Source organism: Vicia villosa, linkage group LG7 (genome assembly GCF_029867415.1).
Source record: "Vicia villosa cultivar HV-30 ecotype Madison, WI linkage group LG7, Vvil1.0, whole genome shotgun sequence".
NCBI lineage: Eukaryota > Viridiplantae > Streptophyta > Magnoliopsida > Fabales > Fabaceae > Vicia > Vicia villosa.
The window spans coordinates 79,946,704-79,959,320 of NC_081186.1; the positions used below are offsets into that span (position 1 = coordinate 79,946,704).

Genomic DNA, 12,617 nt, shown 5'->3' on the forward strand with positions numbered 1-12,617 from the left:
ATGGTATTCAAAGTTATCATTGTTCCATTTGCTGATTCCACATTCTCTCTTCCGTCCAAAACACAAAAAACCTTTTCCATGGAAAAACCACCTACTAAGCGCCGCACCACCACCACTCGACAAAAAACCTCCATGAAAACCACTGACTCTCGACCAACACCCACCACTCCCACCCGTCGCTCAGCTCGACATGCAAACATCTCTCACAATCCAACTCCCTCTGAGCAAACTACAACCGAATCACAAAACCCTAATCTTCTTCCCACAACCCAGATCGTCACTGCTCCTCCACCCACCAAACCATCCTCCTCACACGTTTCCACTCAATCAAGCGAAGGAACCTCTCTCGTTTCATCGTCTTTCCAAGCCTATGACCATCCATCTGAAATCTCAACCAACGAATTCATATCTGACGATGATGTTCGTGCTCTCTACAATGAAAAATGGCGCTCCCTTCCTATCGTGGCCGGCAAAACCGTCAACCTGGATAGTTACTCTATCTGGGGTTACGACATCAACGAGCTCGCAATAGCCACAGGTTGGACCAATTTTCTCCAACTCTCTGATGTCTTCTACCCTAGACTAGTTAGAAACTTTTTTGCTGCCATTAAACCCTATGACAGTGATACACAGCTCATCTCTTCTGTAAAAGGTTGTCAAATAACCCTAACCCCAGAGCTCCTTTGTGATATTTTGCATGTCCCAAATAATGGACTTCACCTCTTTAATGAGGACTGGCCCTCATCTTATGACCTAGACATTGAATCCTACAGACTCTCTATCACAAAACATCCAAATGACCGTTTTGTGTCTGCCAACCTTGAACCCCTCAGCCATATCATTCATAACTTCTGCATTCATACTATCCTTCCAAGAAAAGGCAGTATGGAACGAATCACTGATAAAGACCTCCTTGTCATCTACCATTTCTCAAAGAAAACCCCTCTAAATATTGGATATTTAGTGCTCAACTATCTCAAATACACTGGCCTGAGAGCAAGAAGCGCCCCCTATGGTATGCTTCTTACCAAAATATTCAAGCACTTCAATGTTCCTCTGGATGATGAGGACTCCTTCGAGATAAACAAAATCCTGGATGCCTCCAAGTTGAAGCGCATGAAAATTCCTTCACTCAAGCGAGCACCATCGCCTAAACCTGAGGCCAAATCCAAGCGCAGGCGTCTTGTCAAACAATTTGCTCCAACCGAGCCTTTAGAAACAGGTACCAACTCTCCTAACTCTCCAAACAGCCTGAACACAAATTCCCCCATTCCATTATCTGTGGCTCTTCCAAACACTGTTGCCCTAGAATCCCCACAAGAACCCTCATCAATCTCTCCTCATGCCTCTAAATCCACATCTCCAAAGGAAACAAATCAACAATCTCCTGAAATCACACAATGCATTGACCTCACCTCTACATCACCAATCCCAGTAGAATCTTCACCACAAACAGTTGTCATCACTCAAGCTCCAGTTTCTCTCCCAACTGAAACTATCTCAAATGTTTCAAGTCCTCCAAACCTAGAGACTTCTAACACTGACATGATCAACATTTTCGCTCTTGAAAACCTACTCTCGAGTCCTCCTAGTGCTTCAGCTCATCAACCACCCTCACCAATGTCTCCTCACACTCCTGCTTCAGCTCAGCTGTCCTCACTCATATCCATGCTTGAGGCTGAATTGTTAACTCCACCCACTTCAAATCAACAAAACTCAATTATTCCCCATGTTGCAACATACACTTCCCCTACCATGACAACAAATCCTCTCCCCACGACCTCACCTCTGAACTCTCCTAATTCATTCAAAGAACCTTCTCCTAGAAGAATTCAACTCTCCTCCATCAATCACACAGACTCCAATGATCTCACTGCTCAGATTGAAGCATTTTTTAACAACTCTGCTCAGCTATCTGAACAAAGTGATCCTACAGAATCACTTGTCATGCCTTCTGTTCCACCACCTGATCCTTATGTCTTTCAAACAAACTCTCCAATATTTTCTTCTCCTAAGGAAGATGATGATAACTCCTTCAATGTTCAAACACTGCTTGCTCCGAGGTATGACTCATCACCTCCTAGAAACACCACCGATAATTCCAATACCCTTCCTCAGGTTCCCATCACTTCCATCACATCCTCATTTTTTAACAACTTCCCCAGCATTGGTAATCGTCCTCCCGTTTATCCTCGATCTGCAACCTCATCTGAAACGGTTAACCCCCATCAGGGCGTCAACCTTCGATCCTACACAGCTCTCCAAAAGCAGTTAATGGCTTACCAAAAATTCTGGATTGATTATGTCACTGAACAAGTATGCCCGAGGTTTCCAGGAATGCCTCCTCCGGATCCCTCTCAGATTCAGTTTCCATTTCTGCCATTGTCTTCTGAGGCAACATCTGATGATGAACAATCTGGTTCCTAATCTTCTCGTCCTCTATCTTTTGGTGCCCCCTTTCTTTTTGTATGTTTGACAAAAGGGGGAGAACAAGCTTTGACCAAAGCTTTGTCTTGTTTAAGTTCTTTGTACTTTATTTATCTTTAGTTCACTAGGACTTTGCATTATATTTAGCAGTAATCCTCTAGGATCTTTTTGTGTTTGTGTATCAAAATATTGATGTAAAATTAATATATTGTTCCTCAAACATTAATCAAAATCTGCTATCTAATCAACATGTGTTTCAAATGCTGATAAATTTATTTACTATATATGAACTAACATTGAGGGGGAGCATTTGCCCTTTCAAAGTATGCATCTTTTCAGGGGGAGTTTCAAAGTCCTTACTCAAAGAAATTAAAATAAAAAGTTTGTCACCATTCAAAAAGGGGGAGAATGTTGAAACATATTCTGTTAATGTTTTGAATATTACAAACTATTTTATCTAAAGAAACTCCAAAGTGATTTCATCAATTAATCATCTAAATAATTTATGGTATCTATCAAACAAAGAGTTAAAAATGATGATTCAAGATTGAGCTGACAAAGAACAAAGCTTTAAGAACATATGGATTCTCAGAAGTTAAACAAGTTACTCTCCAGAATTATGGTCCCAGAGTTACTCTTCAGAATGACAGTCCCAGAGTTACTCTCCAGAATTATGGTCCCAGAGTTACTCTTCAGAATGACAGTCCCAGAGTTACTCTCCAGAATTACGTGTTCCAGAGTTACTCGTCCCAGAGTTACTAGTCCCAGAGTTACGTGTTCCAGAGTTACTCGTCCCAGAGTTACTCGTCCCAGAGTTACTCCTCCAGATTTACTTTTCCAAGAATAAGTCTTTGTTGAAATGGTCAAATGTCAGAACTTGCAGATTGTCAGCAGTACCAAGTCAAGCCAAGACCAAGTCCAAAGCTGCCAGCACTTCTCATGAGAAACTCTCGGCACTTCCTTCTCACTTTGCATTGCTCTATAAATACAAGACTTATGCTTCATTCTCAAGCACCGAAAATATCCACAAGCATACAAAGAAAACCAAAGTCTTTATTCACAAAGCAATCATACTCTCTATATATTATCTTTAGCTCTCACTACCATATAGTGATCAAAATATATTAAGAGTTATCATACACATTCTATATTTAAATACTCACTGCCATATGGAGAGTATTTAGGAACTTATTGTAAACCTTCTAAGATCACAAAGTATATCATAGATATACAAACCAATCATTTTGTAAGCTATCTGTAAGCTATACCATTCAGAAGTGTAAGCCTGGTGAGGCTAAGAATACATAGAAGAAAAAGCTATTGTAAGAAGTATTTGATAAAGGATAATCTCACAGGGTGTGGGGACTGGACTAGCCGAGTTGGTGAACCAGGATAAGTTTTCTTGTGTTCTTTAGTTATTGTCTTGTTCTTATATTATTCATACACTATATTTATCACACACATTAACACTAATTATTTAAATCTCTAAAGACATTACTAATCACTTTCTTCTTATTAAAGGCAACCTTTTAAATACTAAGATAAATTTTAAAAGGGACACAATCCAACCCCCCTTGTTGTGTCGCACCTTATTCCATCACACATGACATATGAATACAATAATAAAGGTGAGATATTAGCAGAAGTTATTGTGGAAAATCCCTCCATAATCATCGTTGATGGAATTCTTTTAGTAAAAGGGCTTAAACATAACATTTTAAATGTTAGTCAATTATGAGAAAAAGGGTATTCTATTACCTTTGATAATTTAAGTTGCTTAATTGAGAATAAATATAATAAATATTTAGTGTATAAAGGTTCTAGAGTTGATAACATATATTGAAGGTGTGAAAAACACTAGAAAGGGAGGCTTGAATAGGGTCTTTAAAATATAAAGCTTTTTAATAAAATAATTCCCCTTTACTGAAACCACAAACTATCTACTATTGATAATAACAAAAAATTGCAAGAAGGAAAGAACACGGTATTTTTATACTGGTTCACTTGACAAATATCAAGCTAGTCCAGTCCACCATTCCGAGGTGATTTCGCCTCTCTCAATCGAGGACTTAATCCACTATAACTAAACTAATTACAATCGCACGGGCAACCGTCGGTTACTAACCTTGCACAGGAACCCCTGTGACTAACTAATATGCACGAGCAACCACCGGTGACTAACCTTTCACTGGCACCCCTATGACTAACAACTTCTAAGACTCTCTAGCCCTAGACTTCTCGAGACAACCTTCATCCAGTCTCTCAAGGAACAATCAAACAACCTTTGATCAAGGTTTATTTACAATATACACAAGCAGGATGTAAACTTTTCTTTTTCAAATCTAAGACTAAGAGAAATATGAAGCTATTAACAGTCTATACATAATGAATATGATCGTGAGAGTTCTTGTTTCTTCTTTCAGACTTCAAGCCTTTATATAGCCAATATAATAATATATCTGTTGGAGGGCAGTTCTAGTACTTCCAGAAGTTTGGCAGCTTGAACGTAGTGGGAGACAGGATAGTACGCAACATCTGTCCTTTCTTGGTTGTGGAACGAAACATTCGTTTGTACCTTGTACTACATAGTAACATTATCTTCTTTCCTTCTTGAACTTCAGAGGCTCACAACATGAGTTAGAAGAAAAGAGAATAAGCTTTGAATTCTTCCAAACTTCAAGTCTTCAGAGTCTTCAGAGTCACATCTTCAGAGTCTTCAGAGTCACATCTTCAAAGTCTTCGGCACTTGGTCTTCAGAATCCTTTGTCTTCAGAAACTTGAGTCTTCAGAGCTTCAAGTCTTCAAAACCACGTCTTCATAGTCTTTCAACACTTAGTATTCAGAACTGGTTTCTTCAGACTTCGTAATAGAGTGATAACTGCATATGCTTCTGCTTTTGAAGTGGTTGCTACTGTTCATCAGAACGTCTATAGCGCGGAAACATAACCTGGTGGCTTCTGATGTTTTGGCCACGCCTTTTCATCAGAATCATAACCTGTTTGTTAAGTACTAAAAAAAATGTTAGTATAACAAAATTGTTCATACCCACATACACATTGTTATTATCAAAACTCAGAGACGTATTGTAGAACCAGTCTTGTTCTAACATATATATGATGTTTCCAAGAATGGCACAAAGTGTCTTATCACTCAAAATGAAGATTCTTGCTTGTGTCATATTCGTTTGGGCCGTGTGCACTTTGATTTGGTTAATAAGATAGTTTCCTAGGAATTAGTAGTTGGTCTACCAAAAATTAAATTTTCAAAAGAAAAGTTATGTGATGCCTGCCTAATGACAAAGCAAATGGAGGGGTCTTTCATGTATTTTCAAGCTCCTAAAAAATTTCTTAAAGACTTAGTTTTGATGAAGACAAAATATTTCATATATTTCAAAAAGGATGAGCAAAGACAAATGGATAAGAATCAAAGGTTGCAACTTCATGAAGATTAAAGTCATAGTATGATTGATCTTCAACATATATGGGTACAAGTTAAAACTATTTTACATTGATATTCTTTAGTGCTCAAAAGATACACTTTCGTTCAAATGCATGATCAAAACCTCAAACAAATGCATACCATAAACACCTAGCCCTTTAAAAATTTGTTTGTAGCCTTTTTAGTTTGATGTTACCGGTTACCAAAACCATGTAACCGGTTACATTGCTGGCAGTAGCTTTTCCTCTTTGTTATTGAACTTTTTCAACATGATGTAACCGGTTACATCATTTAGGTAACCGGTTACATGCTCGTGATTTTGAATTTTCTAGGCATAACGTAACCATGTAACTGGTTACATCCTTCACATAACCGGTTACATCTGAACCAGGGGCACTTCTTCATATTGAATCTGTCCCAAACAAAATTTTATTTCAAATCCTTGACCATTGCATTGTTCCATCAAAATGCAACCATTCTAAAAGGTGTAGAGTCACCTATAAATACCATTTACGTCATATTTCAAAAATTCACCTCTTTCATACAATTTACAAACCTTATTCTCAAAAAATTTCTAAAGTGTTCATCATTCATAAACTTTCATTGAGAAAATCTTTCTGCATTGTTACATACATATTTCAGAAAAATGTTATCATATATTCATATACCTTGAGCACTAATATATCCTTGTGAATTGTTTACTTGAAAGAGAAGATCAATCAAGTTATTGATACATTGTTTTACTATTCAAAATTTCTATACAAAAATCAAATACTTGTTGTATTCTTGTTATCCAGGATTGTTGGAAACAAGTTAGGCACTTTGAGAGGATTGTTCTCATAAGTGGTCTTAGTGAAAAATCCAAGAGGATTGTTCTTGGTCAAAGAGGATTGTTCTTGGTAGTGTTGTTGTGTGTTGTACAAGTTACCAACAATAGTGAAAATCTCTTACTGCGTAAGGGGACTGGAGTACTCTCGGATTGTGAGGGAAACCAGGATATATTCTTGTGTCATTTATTTTTCTGCATTTTACTCTTTCCATAACTTTACCATAAACCAGAGAAATAATCCACATATCTCTAAAAACCGATAAAAATCTCAAGAACCTAATTTACCCCCCCCCCCCCCCCCCCCCCCCCCCTCATAGGCGCATTTCATACTTATATTTCAAACAAAAAAAATGTTATTTCTATAAATGAACCTATGAAGCTTTTTCATCTAGACCTCTCTGACCCTTCAAGGACTAAGATGCTACACAGTAACCTTTATGGATTTGTTATTGCATACATTTATACTCAATTCACTTGGACCCTATTATTAGCTCATAAGGAATATACTTTTACAACTTTTGTTAGATTTGCTAAGTTTATCCAAAATTAATTTTCTTTGAAAATTATTTTTGTAAGTTGTGATCATGTGGTGAATTTGCTAACCTTTTTCTTGAAAATTTTTGCAATGAAAAGGGATAGTCCACAGTTTCTCATATCCGCACACTCCACAATAGAATGGTGTTGTAGAGCGTAAAAACTATGTTTTAGAAGAATTAGCACATATCATGATAAGTTATATGTGGCTGCCTAATTAATTTGCGCAGATGCAATTAACACCGCATGCCATATCTTAAATAGGATCGTGATTTGACATGTCATGTATAAGACCCCCTATATTTACTTAAAGGTAGAAAGTGCAATATTTCTTGTTTTTTGCGTTTTTGGTTGCAAATGTTTTATTTTAAACAATGTCAAAGACAAGCTAGGCATGTTTGATGTTAAAGCTAAGGAAGGAATATTTATATGGTTTTCCTCATCCATTGAGGCTTATAAGATGTTCAACCTTAGAACATCTATTGTTAAAGAATGTATTCGTGCTCCATTTGCTGAACCTAGACCCCAAAAGACGGGAAAAGGTAGTTCTAATTTTAATATTTAAGGTTTTTAACAGAAGATTTGGTAAATGGTGATGATCCAAAAGAAGATCCTCATAATATTAAGGATATTAAGGTTTATAAATTGGAACACAAACAAGAGGATGATAAACAAGAGTATTCAATAAATCTACCTCAAGATTGAGTTGTTGCGAAAGACCATATGACAGATAACATTATAGGAGATTTCAAAAAGGATATAAGTATGCATTCTCAAGTTAATAATTTGTGTAATTATTACTCATTCATCTATAAGTTGGACTAAAATAAATTTTTGTGTCCTTAACTTATGAAGGTTGAATTTTTTCTATGCAGGAAGAGCTCAATAAATTTAAAAGAAATGTCATATGAGATATTGTTTTGTGTCCTCAACAAAATTGTCATAGGCACAAAATGGATCTTTAGGAAAAACTTGATGAACATGGCTTAACTATCTTAAATAAAGAATGTCTAGTTGCAAAGCTATACATTCCAGATGAAGGGATTGACTATGAGGATACATATGTTCTCGTAACCCATCTCAAAGCGATCCAGATCCTTTTGGAATTTGCTTGCTGCCTGTAGTGGGATCCATTCATCATTTACCTACATAAAAAAACACCAACCAATTCATTTTCTTTTGATTTTTAAGAACAATGTTAATTCCTTTCCACGACAGTTGTGTAAGTCTCCAAAGGTCGAGCAGCTGTGGAATGCGAAATTAGCATCGTTCATATAAAAAACACAAAACAAACAGAAATTGTTGATCCGAACTGCAACGCTCTGATTCCTAAAAAGGAATACATAGGCATCATGTCGCGGGGCCTGAACGAGTACAATTTTGTAAAAATTCCTTCTTTTCCGCGTATTTCTTTTTGCATGCATTCCCTTAGCATTAGACTTGTAGACACACCATTTGATTAGAAATAAATAAAAGCGGATCCCGTTGAGTACGACGAATGTGAGGGGTGCTAATCCCTTCCCCTCACGTAACCGTCTTCCTTACCCTTTTATCTGGTCGTGAGACCTTTGTTCTTTGAATTTGTGGTTTGCTGATATTCCTTTCCCCGATGGGATAAATATATTAGTGGCAACTCTATAATTTTTTGCGGTAGCGACAGTTGGAGACTCTACTAGAGACAGATTGACCTATTGTTAATCCATCTTGAGTGTGAGTCCTAGCCTTTGTTAGTGTTCTTTTCTTTGGGTGTTTGTATGTTTATTGCTTTGTATGGTTTACTTGTATATATGTTTGCATGCATGTGCATCTGTATTTACTGGTTTATATACATTGGATATATGTTGTACTGTGCTACTATTTCTTTGGTGGGTGGGATGTTACTTTGAGGTAAAAGGCTCAATACCCCGACCAGAGATGTTGCTTAGGATACCTAGGACTATAGTGGATAGTCATGACGCCTGCATAATGTCAGGTCTTGCTAGGGCGATCATGAGACCCACGCCCAGTCGAGGTTCAAACGGGATGATATCTTTTGCATGTAAATATTGCGATGATGGTATTTCAGGTGAACTGTTAATGCTGGGGACATTTTAACCTTACCCTGACCTAGAATTCACCCGTGAGTGGGGATGGAATGATCTTACAGGTACCGTTGGTGACTTTGGTTCTGTTGGTGACTATTTGGTTCTTCTTTTGGTGTATGTTCCGGACCTTTGATCCTATGACATTCGATTTTATTCAAAAGCGGTACAACGGAAGCGGTACTATCAGTGACTATTTGGTTTTCTTGGTGTTTTGTTACTATGTCGGACTTTTAATCCTGTGATATCCGGTTATTCAAAAACAGTAATACATTTCTCCAATGTTATGGGACCTTGATTTCATCATTCTCATCGTAACATATTTAATTTCATAAAAAAATGTACAAAAAAGTTAACTTGCATACGCATGTCATCTTTGTAACACCCCTTTCTAACCCTAAACATATATAACATAAATCAGAGTAAAATAGAATGCATAACATTAAAAGGTGACACATATCATTTCCAACAAAATTGAAAACCAACAAAACATACATAACATACACCTGATCATAATCATAACACCTATTTAAACTTCATGTTTCACAAGCTATACATATCACAGCGGAATAATTCTTACTTAAATATCATTAATGATTATATCCCATACTATAATCATATATCCATTTATTAAGTACCATAACCAAATAAGTATATAATCCAAACATTGGGCACCAAAGCCACTCAATATGATATAACGAATACAAGAGCCCAACAATGTCTCTCAACAACAAAACATGAGTCCAAAATATCCCCCCTCAGTGTTACATGATCAAAACATCGACTCACTACTTAGGAAAAACGGATAAACACCAAGTTATCTCCTCACTATCCTCGTATAAAGCACCACTAGTCTTCAGTACCTAAGCGATGTCGCATAGAACATCATTCCAATAGAAGGGTAAGAATTCATATTATTATAGAAATATATAATAATAAACCATGCATATAACATACAAACATCCAACGATTTCATCACACTTCCCGTTCTAAATGATTTCTACCTTACTGCATATAGCATAATTATCCACAATGTAATGTCAAGTATCACATAACAAAAATGTGACTCCAATGAAAATTAATGCGACTCGTGCATGTGGTACCAACGTGAACATCAAGCTCACTTCGCTCTCGATTCATTTCTAAAATCAGAGCCACACTTTCGATTCGGACTAAGATTAAAGCCACAATATAAACATATAGTCCACCGCTTCTATTTCCAAACAGGGATCAAAGCCATCGCTTCTATTTATACACAAGGATCAAAGCCACCAACGGAATAATAAGATTCCCCATGAATGCATGTACAATTACCAAAAACACATGCAATTAAGATTATCCATATAATCTTAACATCCAAACATATCACCATAATTAAACACATTCAATTATCCACCAATTGTAGAATATACATTCATCATGTAAAAAAGATCAACAATACATTCAAATAGCATTAAACATTTGCACATATTACAAATAATGTATAACATTCCATACCAACACATGTTATTCACATCTTATCAATTCATGACATATGTATACATAAATACATGTCACTTTCACAACCACACAATTATTAAATCATCCAGTTACAACAAACCTAGTTCCATCATAAAGGTTATTGAACTTGCTTCCCAATGCTTCGAATGGCACACAAGATGGAGTTATGGTTCAAAGTTATGGTCTTTATAAAAATCTGTCAAAATTGGATAACTCACAGGTCTGCTTAGGTCGACCCATGAGTGGAATCATACTGAGCCTTCCAACAAGCGATGCGTTGACTCATATCCTGCAGCGGTCGACCACTCGCTCGAATGCAAGGAATCCTTGCCTTCACGGGTCTTCTCAGGCCGACCCTCCCCGTCTACATAGGTCGACTCATACTGTTTGAAAACCCAAAATCACCATTTTTCTTCCATTTTCACCTCATACAACCACCATTAACAAATATACATTATATGTATCAGTTGAAGGCAATTACCTCATCAATTTATCAAACAACATCCAATTACTATCATCAAAACAAGATTCAAAACACCAATTCATGGATTCGATTTTAAAACCTAAGCATTCAAAACCTAGAAATTGAAATACCAATTCCTAAATCATGTATCCTACCCGTTGCATACATCATATACACCCATAATAACATGAAATCCCACCCTTACCTTGAGCGTAGATCTCTTTCTAGGGTTTCCTTTTCTCCTATTTTCTCCTCTTCTCTTCTTCTCTTCTCTTGTTATCTTCTTTTGTTTTTCACAAAATGATTCTCTAACCTAGCTTTCCTTACTAACTAGTGTTTTAGTTATTGGGCTTGCTAATACACACCCCCTTATTACTTCTATTTCTCATAATTAGGCCCAATAGCTTATTTATATCATTATACCCAATAACCCAAATAACACATAATCACACACTTTGATTAATTACTATGCCACATAATAATTAAATGAATAAAATAATAAAATAGCTAATAAATAAAATCGGGATGTTACAATTTGCAGGGTAACTAAAATTTTCTACCTTCATCAAGAATGGCTGACAACATGGTTATCAACAAGAAGACAACCAGGCACATTTTTTCTTACAGTTTCTTTCGTGAGGATATATCACTGTTGATGGAATTGGGTACTCGAGTTGTTGATCATAACGTGGTGGACTTTGGCAAAAGTTACGATAACATTCTATCTCTGCTGCTCTCTCCTGCTAATACATGGGCTTTGTACACTCTCCCACAATTTTATGACCATGCACTGCGCTGTTTCACGTTCCAAGATTATCAATTGGCTCCTACCCTCGAGGAGTATGCTTATATTCTTCAAATCAAGATTCAAAATCAGATTCCCTTTGTTTATGTGTCAGAGAAAGTCAAGTTTGACCTCATTGCTAGTGCTCTTTATTCGAGCTTGAAAGACGTCACTGGTAACTGAAGACTGAATGGAGGCACCTATGGTTTCCCTTTAAAGTTCTTAATAAGGAAAGCTAAAGAGCTTGCTGATAAGGAAAGTTGGAAGGCCTTTAATGCACTCCTGACTGTTATGATCTATGGGTTAGTGATTTTTCTCAATATTCTAAACTTCGTGGATTTAGCCTGTATTTGCATCTTCATGGGTAAGAACCCAGCACCTAAGTTGTTGGCCGACACGTACAACTCCATTCACTCAAAGTATGGGATTAAAGGATCGATTGAATGTTGTTTACTGCTGTTGTATAAGTGGTTCTCATCACACTTTCATGTGAGTGGGTCGTTTATGACTACCATGGATTCTCAAATGTGGTCACAAAGAGTTATGGGGCTCACTTCGAAT

General features: G+C 36.8%; 1 protein-coding gene across 1 annotated transcript; it reads left to right on the forward strand.

Moving 5' to 3' along the window:
* On the forward strand, positions 1 to 2,427 carry LOC131619450 (uncharacterized). The gene has a single exon (XM_058890543.1). It carries the CDS (start codon positions 1 to 3, stop codon positions 2,425 to 2,427), a length of 2,427 nt encoding a protein of 808 aa, XP_058746526.1.
* Positions 2,428 to 12,617: the final 10,190 nt, after the last annotated feature.

What these genes read in the sequence shown, in the direction of transcription:
- LOC131619450 (XM_058890543.1), top strand. Translation starts at nt 1, where the DNA reads ATGGTATTCAAAGTTATCATTGTTCCATTTGCTGATTCCACATTCTCT.